The sequence below is a fragment of the Chenopodium album genome, chromosome 13, assembly GCF_948465745.1.
Source record: "Chenopodium album chromosome 13, dcCheAlbu1.1, whole genome shotgun sequence".
NCBI lineage: Eukaryota > Viridiplantae > Streptophyta > Magnoliopsida > Caryophyllales > Amaranthaceae > Chenopodium > Chenopodium album.
Window position 1 is genome coordinate 54,382,457 of NC_137846.1, and position 15,145 is coordinate 54,397,601.

Here is a 15,145-nt window from a genome sequence, read left to right on the forward strand (position 1 = left end):
TTTTGAAATACATATCTGGTCAATCAACACCTTTTATATACACCCATGTATTCATAGAGGTAAGTGTACCCAAAGGTAGTTATTTGCTTATTTTACATTTTTTTCTTCTCAATTTAAGAGTTAAAAATGAGCACAAAAAAAACATATTAAATGAGTAGAAAATACCCTTAGTGCGCCTTGGATCTGATGTACACATATATAATTTTTTTTTGCTAACTTGTTCTTTCATAAAGTCATTATAATATTTTAATTAGACAAATTAACAATTTATAATTAAATGTAGTGTTAATATGAAAACAGTTACTCTATTATTAAAAATTATCGTGCATGGCACGGGATCTAACCTAGTTAATGTTACTTTTACTCTAATATTTCGACTTTAATTTTCTTATTTAATGTTCCAGGGACGCTCATTAGTTTTTACCTTATTTAATTCACGAAATTTATTTGTATATTTTGAAATTTTGAATTGCAACAAGTTAATTTATTTTTAACTTTTTGAGTGAATATGTAACCGATGAAACCAAGGTAATAACTAGGACAGAATAAGAAGCTGAATACCAAGTACAGGCTTGTCATAGTGATAGTGTCATTCAGCCATGACTAATCAATGGCTTTCTCGTTCATTGCTATTATCTTTCCTCCTTCATTTAGGCATTTTGTCGAACACCTTCTCAGCATTGGCTCAAATTTACACCATTGAAGTTGTCAATGAGTATCCTCATGATCCCAGAGCTTTTACAGAGGTCTTTTTTTTTAGTTTTTTTGTTTTACAGTTTTTCATGGTTAGTGGAAAATGGGTTTTCTTTTCATTGCTCTGAATTGAATTTTATAACTGATTACCCTCTTTTGATAATGTGATCAATCAATAATTTTATTGAAATGTGCTTTTAGTTTATGTTACTAGAACTCTTCATTTTAGCTCTTAGGTATGAACTTTTGACATGTCAATTTAGACCATAGACATGGTTAATTTTGAATTTTGTAGATGAGTCGAATACTTAAACACGTACCCGTGTCTGATATGAGTACCCGAGTCCTAGTTGCATAATCAAATTTGTTGAGTGCACATGTGGGTTGTTGCTAATTTGGAAGATAGTAGCTTTTATTTTAGCTTGAAAAATAGACATACTACTGTGATTGATGGGAGAAAGATGTCGAAAACCTTGCATGCAACATGCAAGAATTGGTTATTTTGGGATTCTTTTATCAATTTTTGGGCTAATTTAAAAGATGATATATATGTGGTTAATCAAATAAGTATTTTTTTGTTGCCTGCAGTGTAAAATGGATTTAGAACTTCATAGAGTTGCTAACTGTTTATAGTTGATTTATCAGAGTATATTAATGGAGAGGTGCTAATCAAAATCTTATAATTATTGTTTATTGTACTTTTGTGCTTCTTTTCAGGGACTTCTATACGAAGGAAATAACACTCTTTATGAATCAACTGGTTTATATGGAGAGGTGAATTTTTCCTGCTTCACTTCATAACGTTTTTGCATATGTTGTTATAAATCTCTTCATATAAATAAGATTTTGGTCATTCACATTATGTCGAGTTTTTGATGATAAAATGGAATATAATGTTACACTCTCTAATTCATTCAGAATTTCTTGCTTTTCATTTGGGGCTGTTTCATCGATATCCTAGATGCTTACTGTCATAGTTAAATAATTACTGATCAGCTGAAATGTGGTGCTATGAACACTCATTATTATGTGTATTTTATCAACTTAGACCCTGCATGTTAAATGAAGGGTATACCTTGTTTCTGGTATTATATGATTCATCTTTCCTATGGTCGTAAATTGAGCTTCTGTACTGGAGTATTCCATTTAAGGAGGAATTATACTTGTAGTTCGTAAATCTAGCTATTCAATTTTGAATGCTGATATCAGATCTTTTTTTGGTTGATACTGTTTTCCCTATGTCTCTTTAAGTATTTGTAGCTTCATACTCCGTATTTGATATTTTAATTGTGTTATTTTACTTGACTTTGAACTTTGCAGTCTTCAGTGAGGAGAGTAAATCTACAAACTGGAAAGGTACAGCACACTTTCATGAATCTCAACTGATCTTCTCCATGGCTAATAATTTCATATAGTTGGTAGTTATATACTGCGTATTGTCAGCCTTTACTCAACTTGTTATCTGATCTTCCACTGCCATTACCACTCTTTCCTACCTCTCATCTTCCTTTCTTACCACAAGAACATGTCATTAGTACTGCGAATTATGCATATAGAGTTATAGACCTTACTTATATTACATTAATATGAACCTCTTGAGAGTGGAAACTTGCTTAGTGTTAAAGAAGATAGTCTACATAAGAGATCTTGTGGTTGATCCCTGGTCGTGATCAATATGATCAAACTGCATATCAACTACATTATGCATTCCTCACATTTTCCTACACCTTCTAGGGCTTCTACACCAGTTCACTCTGTACATTATGCATACTTATTTTTGCTTTTAGCCTAGCTAGAGAACTTGGGTGTAACAAATTCAACATTCCTATGTGCCTAAATTGTGGTAGTTGAGTAAATGTGCAGAATAGTTTACTTCAATATGACATGCTCCTCAATCATCTGTTATACACTTAATTTTCATGTGACAAATTTAGTGGCTAATTTTCCTCTGGTAATCTTATTTTTGGAAACTTAACTTTCACATTAACTATTATGTCTCTACCTACAAAGCACTAATAACCATGATTGGTTCTCTGTATGGTAGGACTTGAAGAAATAATCTTACCTTTAACCAGTCCTGCTTACCCTACAAATGCAACAAAATTTCAGAAGAATTTCATTAGTCCAACATGGCTGTATCCACATGAGCATGTTAATTAATCTCCGTTCTCTGCGCCCCAAATCAAGTAGCCTCCCGACTTTAAATCTTATCTAGTTACAATAAACCAATACCTCATACCTCCACAGACTATTCCAGAATGCTGAAGTTCTTCTACTTCCCTTTTGCTTACTACCTACATTCTCTTGCTGAAGTATGTTCTGATGTGCAGTCAAATATTAAAGACAATACTCGATAGAATTGTTTTTCCTGTTACTTTTACTGTGCTCTGCATGAATGGAGTTACTGACAGCTTCCTTAATAGGACCACCTTTGTGATTTTCCTTAAAATGATCCTAGAGAATTAAACAAATTAAAAGATCCCAACTAGCTCTTTGTAATGATGGCAATATTTGTTAATTTAGATCTATTGTAATTTAAAGCTATAAATATTTTCAGCATATGTAATCTTAACTCAGTTATTTTTGTTTTTTGTTTCATTTGACTAATTCTCTCTTGGTTTCAATAGGTCGAGGCATTTCTGGATATGTCTTCTTCTTATTTTGGGGAAGGATTAACTTTGGTTGGTGAAAGGTTTGTATTGAAAGAGTAATTTGCCATTTAACTAGCAACTATTTCGTACAATTGATTTAGCTGTGTGAGCTAAGGACCAACAGTATCAATAAATACTTGTTTCAATTGTGATTCACTTTTCATCTATAATTGTACAGCTTTTGACATAAAGGCTGTGGTTACCACTTTGAACCTCAATCATAGTCTGCTGTAGGAGCAAATTACCTTCGCACAGCTAACAAGTTTAGAGATAATTTATTTAACCATTTGTTAAGCAGTAATTAGCCTTGTTGCATCCTACTCCGCTATATACTTGAGATATTGATTGATGTAGGATTTTAGATCTTTAAAGAACCTCACCCCCCCCCCCCCCCCCTCTCTCTCATATTTGCTTCTTAAATTTTTGAAAAGCTATAATCTTTTTTAATCTATGTATACAATCTGTTTTGCAGGCTGTATCAACTAACTTATGATCAGAACACTGGTTTCATTTACGACAGAACAACCTTGAGCAAAGTCAGTAATTCTGGAGTTCCACTTTTACTTACTGTATTATATAGTGTCTTGTGAGCATCTTAGCTCTACTACCTGTCATCTCAATAAGATTTATGATTCAGTTAGAATACTTCAAAGCTATAATCTCACAACCATCTTTAAATAACTATTTTTCTCAAGCTATTCCATAGAACTTTAATTCGCATGAATTTGTTTTGTTCCTCTCGTTCCAAGTTGCATTCTTAAGTTTGAATAGAGAATCGAGATGAATTCTTCACTCCAAGGTCTTTGATTCTGAATCATTATTCAGGAAACTTATAACTTGAATAGTGTGACAATTGTTTCTGTAGTGGAGACATAGAAACTAAGAAACACAACAAGAACTACACTGGAGATCCTAACTTCTGTATTGGTATATGAAAATTTCTATTATAATCTGATTGACAAGGACAGAAAATTCATATTTGCAATCTTTTGTAGAAGCTTTTCTTCACTAAGTCTATAAACTTCCAGAATTATGGATTTGATTTGGGATAACCAAGTAGGTGTGCAGTGGAAAAATTTAAGAGAAGCTGATGTATAATTAGTTTACAATACCAGACCTCTTTTCTGGTGTGTCTAAACCAAGGAAAAAAAAGACTCAGTGTTGAACAGAATGGGTTGTCTAGATTGATTTTACGGGAAGCTAACCTTCCTACATCCTGAATTTTCTAATAGTACTGAAGGTAATTTCTAGGGCTTCTCCTCTCTTACTGAAGGAGCTAAACTTTGATGCTGTGAGACTTGTGAATTTGATCGAGAAATTTTTTTGATATCTTCCAAAACCGCTACAAGCTTACAGAACTCGTGCTTTAGTGCAGATAGGAATATTTAATCACCAAAAAAAAATTTGATCTCTTATTAAACAGTTACAACTTACAAGCTTACAACACTTATGCTTTATTGCAGATAGGAATATTTAATCACCAAATGAAGGATGGATGGGGACTGACAACTGATGGGAAAATCATGTTTGGAAGTGATGGTTCATCAACATTATACCATATAGATCCCCATACAATGAAAGGTGCTGCTTTTATCCTCTTTATTTAATAGATTCGATGGATTTCATTTTTGTCCCTCTTTCTGCTGCTGCCGTGTTCCTGTGTGCACAAAGTTAAGGATGCCTTATTGCCTTCAAAGTTGATAGTTGTAAATCTTGTAGTAGATAGAGATAAAATATGTTAATTTAAAAAAAAAAATCATCTGTGTGCTTGACTCTCACTTCGATGTTGTCACATACTCACATCCTGCGGCCTTGCCTATATGTCCTGTAGTATAACTTCACATAATGAGTAATCTGTTTAAAAGGTAGTTGCATGTATATCTCACTCAATATACTTGTTGTCCAGTGATAAAGAGGCAGAATGTCAGATACAAAGATCTTGACCTACATTACCTAAATGAGTTGGAGTATGTTCATGGGGAAGTCTGGGCAAATGTTTTTCGGGTAATTATTTTGCCCAAGTTCCTATTCTGGTATCTCACTTAATTTACTTCAGTTCTCTTGCTTAATAACTGATGCCTGAACTTGAAAGCATGTTGTTAGCAGATATACTATGCATAAAAATATAAGTAGCGTGTTAATTAACATCCAGGAAATCAGTCCAATATAGTGTAATTTCAGCTTAATTAGCAGTAATCATGAAGATATCAATATGCAGACTGACTGAGTTCTTGTTGTGCAGACTGACTGCATTATAAGAATATCGCCTGAGGATGGTACAGTGCTTGGCTGGATCCTTCTTCCCATGTTGAGGTTTTTTTTTCAACCATTCTCTTTGTCTCTTTGTTCAAGCTAGCACTCTCCCTTTTCTCGACTTATGATTTGTGTTTTTCAACCCATCGCACCTCATAATCTTCCCTCATTGTCCTGTTTCAGAGAAAGATTGGAAGCATCTGGTGAAATAGTATGTCTTGGATATTTTACCCAAGTTGACTTTGTATATTGATTTTAGGGCCTGTTCTCATACGATTATTTTCAGTTCAGTTCAGTTCAACTCTAATAAGTTAAGTTAAGTTCAATTCAGCTCAGCTTAGCTCAGTTCAACTCCTAATTTCCTTCTCTTATAAAATATTCATTTCATTTCAGTTCAGTTAGCTCTAATAAGTTCAGTCCAGTTCAGCTGAGTTCAGTCAATGAGAACAGGCCCTTAGTCCATGAATTTGGACCTTTTTTAGAGCTAGCAACATCCTTATAACCATCTCATAAGTGCATTAATTGCTTTGTTCTAGGACTCTGAAGACGTCTTGAATGGCATCGCATGGGACAGTGATGAAAAGCGCATATTTGGTGAGTTTCTTTCACTTCAATCTGTACGTCACATTTCTGGTGAATCTCACTCTATTGTTAATCAGCTACCTTCCTTGAAAAGAAGTTGTCTAATGATTAGACAAGTAGCAGAGGTTAAAATATTGATAATTCCCTTTTATCCTAGTTAATTGCCTACTAACTAATAAGACTTTGATTTTTAAGAATGAAGCCTTCAACTTTCAGCAATCATAATTATTGATGTGTGTAAATTTCAATTTTTTGGAATTCGTAGTGCTGAGACTAGCTAGTATTATAAACTGATAAACATGTCTCATTCTAGTATTTGGGGTAGGTCTTGAAGAACAACCAATTTACCTGATTTTAAACCCTATTAGAAACTGTAAAAAAAAAAAAAAAAATGCATTATTGAATTTTGTTGCATTGTTATTTTGGGTTTATTCAGGTTTTTCTATATATTTGTTGTTTGTTTTAATATTTTGTAGTAACTGGAAAGCTGTGGCCAAAGTTATTTGAGATTAAGGTACATTCATCGAATGATCATTCTCAAGTTGATATTAAACGGATGTGCATCCAAATGCTTGCCAGCCTTGAAGGCATGAAGTAGCAGCGGTCACATGGATTACTAGTATTTATTGATAGTTTCTGTGATGTCCAAATTAAATAAAACTTCGCTTATGAAGTTGGTGATAGTCTTATTGAACTCTTAGTATACAAGAGATGTTTTTTCAAGTTAGCAACCTAGCACAATCTTATATTAGATCTCAAGAAACGAAAACAGGACAAAATAATATGGCCTGCAAACTTAATTTAATGGTGTATTAAGAAGCATTAGACTAGCTCAGGAGATCTGTTCTACTAACAATAGGACTCTACGCAGTAACCACAATAGAAAAAAAGATAAACAATTAATATTTCTAACTTTCGGACATTTTTTTCTTTCACTCCTATTTCGTATTAATTAGTCAAAGTAATCCTGATTTACAAAATGACCAACAAATTTAATTCAATTATAAAATTAGTATTTTAAATATTGAGATTGGATTAATTTATTAATAAACTAGTTTTGGTCTCGTGCAATGCACGGATATATACTCTGTATAAATTAAATTTATAAAAGAATTTTACAAATAATTTAATAAATCTTAAATAAATTTCATGTAATTTGTTACTCTCTTATAAATAATTTACACGCTGAAAGGCAACATCATGTACATATTTCTAAAAACCATGCTTCAGGGAGGTGGTATTAAGATAGAAACATTACTCAAACAACTGTATTATTCAAATACTAGATTAGTGCCCGTACGATACACGGTAGTAATTTTTTTTTTTAATAATTAATTTTTGATATAATATAAATATGAGGCAACTCATTATTAAAAAAATAAAAATAAAAAAAAGGCCACTCATGTGACATAAACAATACAATGTGCATAAGAAAAATGAAGTACTAAGGACAAAATTATTAATATTAAAATTGAGAAAAAAAAATTATTGTTTATTAGTTGTGTTTAAAATTTTTAAAAGTAGTATACATTATATTACATTAATGATGCATGTTTTTTCCAATAAAACTATACAACATACTTCCAAAAAATAAGTTAAGGAGAATAACAAAAACAAAAATTAAATTAAATTAAATTAAAGATGACATCATATATTGTTTTGGCGGGAAATTTTTTAATAACGGCTTGACATGTGTCAAAAATGATGTAAGCATGTTCTGTTTTAGTGTTAGTTTATAGATTTCATACCACACCAGTCAAGCAACTGATATGTACATTTGTACAATAATCGAATACAACTAGAAGAAAGAGTTCCATCCCCAATTACGCTGCTTCTGACGAAGTCTATTCTGTACTAGAGTGCTTAAGTAGGATATGTAGAAGCATCAGCTATGTACATGTATTTATTATATGTCTTCTACAGTATTAAGCTCTATGTACAAATCTCTAAATTTTATGCATTTTTCAAATAGGAGAAACAAACCCGGGTACAAGCACTGAAAATTTAACAAGAGAAATTCTAAACGGTCATTGTTCTCGCGCATTACACACGTCAGGACTCGAGACCCTAGCGCAAAATTCCCTCACTGATCAAGAATATAAATACGATTTCAGCTACGCAAGTTCAGCTCCAATTCTTGCATTGCCTCACTCTTTCTAGCCATCCATGTCAAAAATCAAACATTCAAACTTCGAATAATTTGCCCATCATCTGAATTCCAGAGATTTTTACCCTTGGGCAAAGAGGATCTTTGACAACTCCCAAAATTTTAGTACAAAAACTTACAAGAGGAGCATTTCCCATTCCAAAAACCTTTAATGTCAATTTCATATAGAATGCAAGACGACATTTTCAAAGTACAAATTTAGAAAAATTTCATTCATTCCCCGGGTTAGATTTTTATTACAATTTCGAGTGTCAACTTCCAAATTCTCAATTTAGAATTTTGGTTGTTCTTCTTTCTTACCTAATTTATTTTATCATAGTTCCAATTTTTTTTTTTATATTCATCAATTATAAATTATTTTTATAACTAATTCTAATCTTATATACAATCTAATGCAACATAACATAAATCACAAGAAAGATACCTATAATATATTAATAAGTTCATCTAGTTGTAAAAAAAAAAAAAAAAAAAAAAACCAAAAAACAAAAAAAAAAAAATCGGTACACTAATGAGAGCTTAAAGAAGAAGAAAAATGAAAAGAAGAGAAAAAACCGAGTAATATCCAGGTCAAACTACAAGCTGCCTTCAAAGAGTAGAAAGAAAACAAGTCAAAAGCTAAATCCCATCAATTTATCATGTGAAAGAAATTTGTATTGAAAGAATGGTTAGAAAAATTCTCTATAATCATCTTAACTTATGTACACAAGATCAACATGAGCTATAGACAGGAATATATACACACGACGAAAATTAAAAGGCGACAACTACAAAGAATACAACAAAGAGGAAGCTAAGAGAAAGATACAACAAAAATCCAACAAAATATAAAGAACATAAGCACCAACCTCTGGGAGCTAAATCCTACTTCGTATTACATAGCATCCAAATATTAATTTCCAGAATATTAAGACTTTTTTAAGGTTCTCAAGCCATATGCATCATCAACCACAACACTTGTTTTCATGGATAAATTTCCAACTAGAACGTAAAAACTGAAAAGACAGCTAACATCTAAACGGTAAAAGGGCGGTGTTATGCTTTGCAGGATCCGGACACCATGCATACGACTTCAACTTCAAAACCTCAAGGTAATGTTCATCTCAAAAGAGCCTCCCACTCCAGCTTCAGTCTCTGAGTCAAGGTTGCCTTCAACAACTACAAACAGATAGATCTCGTCAGATAATATTTAAAATAAGAAAAGGGAAAGAAAAAAAAAAAAAAAAAACAGATTCTAAGACTGAACAGACATAAACCAAGCATTAATATTACTTATAGTATATTACTTCAAACATTCCCATGAGTAAAGTTAAAAGTAAAAAACCAGATTAGCCAATATATTTTGCAAGCATGTCTCCTGAATCCTGCTTTAGGCAGAACAATAAACATGACCTTCAAGGACTCGTTAAAAAAGCCACAGAACAACCTATTAGAGCAAACGTTTCTACAAGAATTATATAACAGCAGCATTGTATAGCAGACTTTAGATCAAATTTTCAAAAATTCTTTGAAGTCTATCATGGTTTGTATATCATAGAGGCTTGTACGTTATTACCACAACAAAGTTGAGAGTTTTTACTATGCTTGGTATATTCACATTAATATTGAGAACAAAATGAGATTACATGAACATGACCAAGTTCAAGATCCTACTATCTTTTGCTACAAGTATATTATAAGACCTAGTCCTTACACGAGCCTTTCCCAAAGACTTTATCACATTATAGCAGAAACCTCATAACTTGCTACCTCTAGCAATGGCTATGCTTATCGCATCTATCAAGTCTAGGAATCATTACGGAACAGTTCAATAAAGCAGCAGGCACGAAATTTTGTAAAATTAATAGAAGAGAAAAACCCAAGATTAATATTAATTCATCAAAAAAAAAAACTCCCAACATTCAAAACTTAAATGAGATGATAAAAGATCCACAGGTATCATTCATGAGATTAGCAACTTCTACAGGCAAATAAATCTCCGAACTAAATGAATAGAAAATAACAATTAAATGTTATATAACAAAAAGTGTCATTCAGTAGCTTCTAGTCCAGTGTAAGTTGTAACAACAAACTAAAGACCAACTTAATTATGATGTAAAGAACCTACAATCAGCAAAATCTTCATATTCATTCAAAAATCAAGTACATCAAATAAAGTCTAGATCATGCAGATAAACCTGTAACACCAACTGAAGAGTATACCATGAAACCCAGGCCAGAACATATTACATAATGGGTGAAGAAATTAAATGAGTACTGTATAGTTTGCAGTGCAATAGGTAAAATTTCACTATTTACACCAAAATAAGATAACCTGTAGGAGCTTATTAGAAGCCAATTACAATTCAAAACGAAGAGCAGATCAGCATGAATTTAGCAAAAAGACACATATAACACCAATCAACACAAATGCACACGCACGTACGTCGTACACACGCAAACAATAATTGGTCCTGTCTTATAAAACAATATTGGAGTAACCTAAAGCTTTTTCATAGATGACCCTTAATCACATATCTATAAATTAAAATAAAGATTTCTCAATGCTATACTGTTAATAAATAACAAAGGTTTATAAATTCTATACAATGAAGCAGCAGCACGTAATAAAGTTCATTTATAAAGTTAACAGAAATGAAACAAAGATGGCTCGGTGGATAAAATGGCATGAGAGAAATAGGAGATGGTAAATTACTTACCTCCTACATAAGAGCAGAAAAGCACACCCCAGAAACACAAGGAACATGAGTGACTTAAGAAATGAATCATAACTTGTGACCCAAAAAAGGTAGAAGCTAAGAAGCACAGTGAACCCCCAGTCATCCAGCCTCAAAAGCAAGCATAGTAGTAAATATCAGCTATTCAGAAGTTATCCTCCTCCTCTTCCCATAGTCAGCATCTCTAGATCTTGGACGCTCTTCTTCTTGGGACACACGGGACTTACTATGAGTCCTCGATGGCCGCCTCTCCCATTCTTCATCATAATCTGCTTCACGGTCCCTGTACCTATGATGATCAGCATATCTATCTCTGTCTTCTCTGTAGCGATCCCTGTCCCTTTCTCGCTCACGATCCCGATCACGAGAACGCTCACGATCACGGTCGCGTGAGCGTTCACGATCACGATCACGGTCCCTCTCACGGTCACGAGTTTCTCTGTCATCACGATGTCTTCTATCCGGCCATTCATGATCGTGTGCTGCCTCTTTCTCCCTAGGTATATCCCTGTCATATCCAGGCTCCCTATCTTCCCGATACTTCCTATCAGAAGACCCTGAAAAGTCTCTATCAGGAACCTTTTCTTTAACAGGATTCTGCCAACCAGTCCGGTCGTGGCTTGCCTCTCCATATTGATGGTCAGACACAGCTTCTTCCCCATAGCTAGACTCTGCAGCTCTCCCAGCATGCTCATCACCAGCCCATGCACCCATATTGGGATCAGACCACATACCCATATTAGGACCATCAACACCAGCATTAGGCATCATTCCCATCCCATTCATGGGCATGCCTCTTCCAAAGAATGCAGGATTCACGTGTGGAGCTACTCCAGGCAGGCCAACATTACCCACAGGTGGGAAATTTGACATTAATCCTTGAAATGGAGGTTGAGGTCCACCTGGGAATCCACCATAATTGCCCATTCTCCCCATAGGCCCTCCAAAACCAGGATCAAAACCTTGACCCATCATGGCTTGAGGATGCATCATCGGAGGAGATGGCCCCATACCTTGACCAAACCCATTGCCACCATTCCCCATAATACCTCTTCCAGCCATCCCACCAGCAGGCCTGTTTCTTATAGGTCCAACTGGGCCCCTACCACCCATGCCTTGAGGATTGCCTCTCCCCCAACTGCCTCTCATAAAATTCCTGTTTTGATCCCCACCTTGGTAATTGCCACCAGTTGATATGTTGTTCCCAGTTGGCTTATTTCCACCCTCAGCAGGGCCTCTCCTAGGTTGTGAAAGTGTTTGTGGTGTCGTCAGTTGATTTCTATTAACCTGTGCCTCACCCATCCTCTTGACAGTAAATGGAGAAGCAAATGCAACAACACATGGCCTGCCATTGAAAACATGTCCATTCATTCCCTCCTTACAAGCTAAAGCAGCAGCAGCATCATAGAACTCAACCTGGCAATATCCCTTCGACTTCCCACTAGCCTTTTCATCAAAGAACTTAACTTCTTTAACATTCCCATACTTGACAAGCTCAGTTTCAAGTTCTGCATCCGTAGTCCACCAATGCAAATCTCCAACAAAAAGAACATTCCCACCACCCCCTCCTCCACCAGCACCACCCACACCAGCACCCATTGGCGTAACTTGCACAGCAGAACTTCCTGTTCCACTCATGTTCCCAGCAGTCCCATTCACAACCCCACCTCCACCACCCTGTCTAACAATTCCCTCATTTCCTACACTCATCCCATGTGGTTGCTGGGGTTGACTAATCCCTTGAGGTGGCATACTATTAACTGCTTGCTCATCTACATCACCTACTTTACTCGAATGCGGCCCTAACTCAACCCTCAGTCCACCTCCATAACCACGCCCTGCAACAGATGCCCCAGCTCCTGAACCAGAACCCATACCACCATTAGGCTGTACAGGGCCCTTAACATCATTCCCTCTTAAACCCTGATTCTGAAACCCATCTACTCTACCCACATCACCCTCAAATTTTCTCTCTCCCTCACCCTGCCCGACACCCGGTATCGACAACCCATCATCCTCAGGCAAAAAGGGGGGTGGGGGATGCTGAGATTGAGACTGAGGAGGTTCAAGCCTACTACTTTCTCCATCATTCCTAAACCCTACTTCCTCGTTTTTCCGCAAAGATTGCAAAAACCCTTCTCCTACATTAACATCATTATAAAGATCCTCGTAATCATCATCTTCCTCACCAAAACCCTCATCAGTAACCGCAGAAATCGCTTCATTACGGTGGAATTGCTCCACCTGATCTCCTCCCCCTCCTCCTACCCCTTCAGCATCATCCATCTCTCCCCCTTCTTCTCTAAACCTCTCAAATTGTTAAAATTAGGGTTAGCTTAGTGATTTCTAGCTAATTAACGGCAAAATTAAGCAAATTTAGTGCAAAAAAACAGCGAATGTTGCACGCAATTTCAAACAAATTGAATCCATAAACAGAAACAACAATAAAAATTGAAATTCTACGGATTTGACTTACCAGAAAGGGAAGAAATTGCAGACGATGAGTGTTGGATTGGAGGGAAAAGGGAGAGAAATGAAAGGGAAAAACGAAGAGAGAGAAAGTTTGGAAACCCTAATCTGGAAGATTGTGTGTGATTTGAAAAGAACAGGAAAAAATTAATTTTAAAAATAAAAATAAAGGGATTTTCGAGAGAGAGAGGGGTGAAAATTCTGATCCATATTCCATTGTATCATCCTAAATAAGTTAGGAAAATTCTTCCGTGAGCCCTTAAAGGTTTTAAAAAATGTACCGTGTATCCCTGAAAACTTTTAAATGCATCGTGTATATCTGAGGTTTGTAAAAATTTGCACCAAATACCCTTAGACTCATATAACAAATGATAATTTTATTAAATTGAGACCCCATATAAGCTATAAGCATCAAATTCTATTAAATTGTTACAGTGTAATGCTAATATAATGCTAAATCATTTAATTATCAAGCAAACTTAATTGATAAATCAAATTCTTACACCTTAAAGTTTAGGATAATGATCGACGGAGTTCAAATTTTGATGTAATTTATGCTTTTAGGTAGTTTTACTCCATAAATATTAAGTACTAAAAATAAGTCAGTGTGTGGGCATAATTTTAGTTTGATAAGTCAATGATATGTGCATTTATAAGACGATCAAGGTATGTGGTGCATTTTTTTACAAACCTCAAGAATACATGGTGCATTTGAAAGTTTTTAAAGGTACACGGTGCATTTTTCAAAATCTCAGAAGTACACGGAACAATTTCCCAATAAGTTAATGGTAATTTTACGAGCAAGCCTCGGTTTATCTCCTAATTTGATCACTTTTTTTTAATTAGTTAAAAAAAAAAATCATGTAAATCAAGTGATAAATGTCGTAAATAAACAATGATAAAATATCAGTGAAGATGGTATTTTCAAAATAAAATTATCAACTAAGGGCTAAGATAAAAGAAAAGTTGTTGATTTTTCAACTAGATGAACTTGGAATTTCTTGTAATTATATGCCTCATGTTTCACCATCACAATTAATATTTGGAATTCAATGCATGAATTTGAAATTGGGAATTACTTATTGATGTACAAAAATTATTTATGTGCATCGAAATAAGTGATTGTCTTGCCGTTATCTAAATCCACCCTCACCTTACTTTTTAACTCTACTTTTTAGGGTATATCTTAATTGAATTGAGCTTAATCAAATGGAGTAATATCTTGTTCATGCGTTGTGCTCATTTGGGTGACTTTATATTGGGTGAGCCTAAATTTTCGCAAATTAGAGAATGGTCACTCAAAATTTACGAGTACCTTAATACATGTGTCTTCTAGTTATTATTTTAAAATTATTTTCTTTAGATCAATGGTAGCCCATCATAAAGGTGGTCTCATGGTGGATTTCATTTCCTCCTAAATAAAATTACATCATTTAGTGTTTCATGATTGTTAATAGAAAATTTTCCATATTAATATCTTTGATTGGGTTAAATTAATAAAAATTTGATATTTGAAAAGTATAATTCAAGACAAATCTAATAAGATTTCACACAATTTATATTTTTTTTCTTATGTATAAAAAGCAAAATATGGTCAAAGAGCGATGTGTGAC

The 15,145-nt window shown here is 34.4% G+C and overlaps 2 protein-coding genes across 3 annotated transcripts; one reads left to right on the top strand and one right to left on the bottom strand.

The window, feature by feature from the left end:
- Positions 1-592: 592 nt before the first annotated feature.
- Positions 593-5,850, top strand: LOC145575806 (glutaminyl-peptide cyclotransferase-like). The gene is made up of 9 exons (XM_081633605.1): positions 593-746; positions 1,411-1,467; positions 2,014-2,049; positions 3,321-3,385; positions 3,817-3,880; positions 4,808-4,925; positions 5,251-5,348; positions 5,587-5,657; positions 5,781-5,850. Exons 1-9 carry the CDS (start codon positions 600-602, stop codon positions 5,848-5,850), a joined length of 726 nt encoding a protein of 241 aa, XP_081489731.1. The 5' UTR covers positions 593-599.
- Positions 5,851-9,095: 3,245 nt separating this feature from the next.
- Positions 9,096-13,720, bottom strand: LOC145575010 (uncharacterized). Of its 2 annotated transcripts, none has more exons than XM_081632922.1 (3): positions 13,540-13,720; positions 11,046-13,365; positions 9,096-9,504 (listed from the first exon to the last, which is right to left on the bottom strand). In XM_081632922.1, exon 2 carries the CDS (start codon positions 13,347-13,349, stop codon positions 11,205-11,207), a length of 2,145 nt encoding a protein of 714 aa, XP_081489048.1. In that variant the 5' UTR covers positions 13,350-13,365; positions 13,540-13,720; the 3' UTR covers positions 9,096-9,504; positions 11,046-11,204. The 2 variants fall into 2 exon arrangements, with proteins under 2 accessions (XP_081489048.1, XP_081489049.1); XM_081632923.1 differs by having other exon boundaries at positions 11,046-13,371.
- Between the last annotated feature and the right edge of the window lie 1,425 nt (positions 13,721-15,145).

What these genes read in the sequence shown, in the direction of transcription:
- LOC145575806 (XM_081633605.1), top strand. Translation starts at nt 600, where the DNA reads ATGACTAATCAATGGCTTTCTCGTTCATTGCTATTATCTTTCCTCCTT. An exon ending in CAACTGGTTTATATGGAGAG is followed by an intron (nt 1,468 to 2,013) that starts GTGAATTTTTCC and finishes TGAACTTTGCAG; the next exon opens with TCTTCAGTGAGGAGAGTAAA. An exon ending in AGATCCCCATACAATGAAAG is followed by an intron (nt 4,926 to 5,250) that starts GTGCTGCTTTTA and finishes CTTGTTGTCCAG; the next exon opens with TGATAAAGAGGCAGAATGTC.
- LOC145575010 (XM_081632922.1), bottom strand. Translation starts at nt 13,349, where the DNA reads ATGGATGATGCTGAAGGGGTAGGAGGAGGGGGAGGAGATCAGGTGGAG.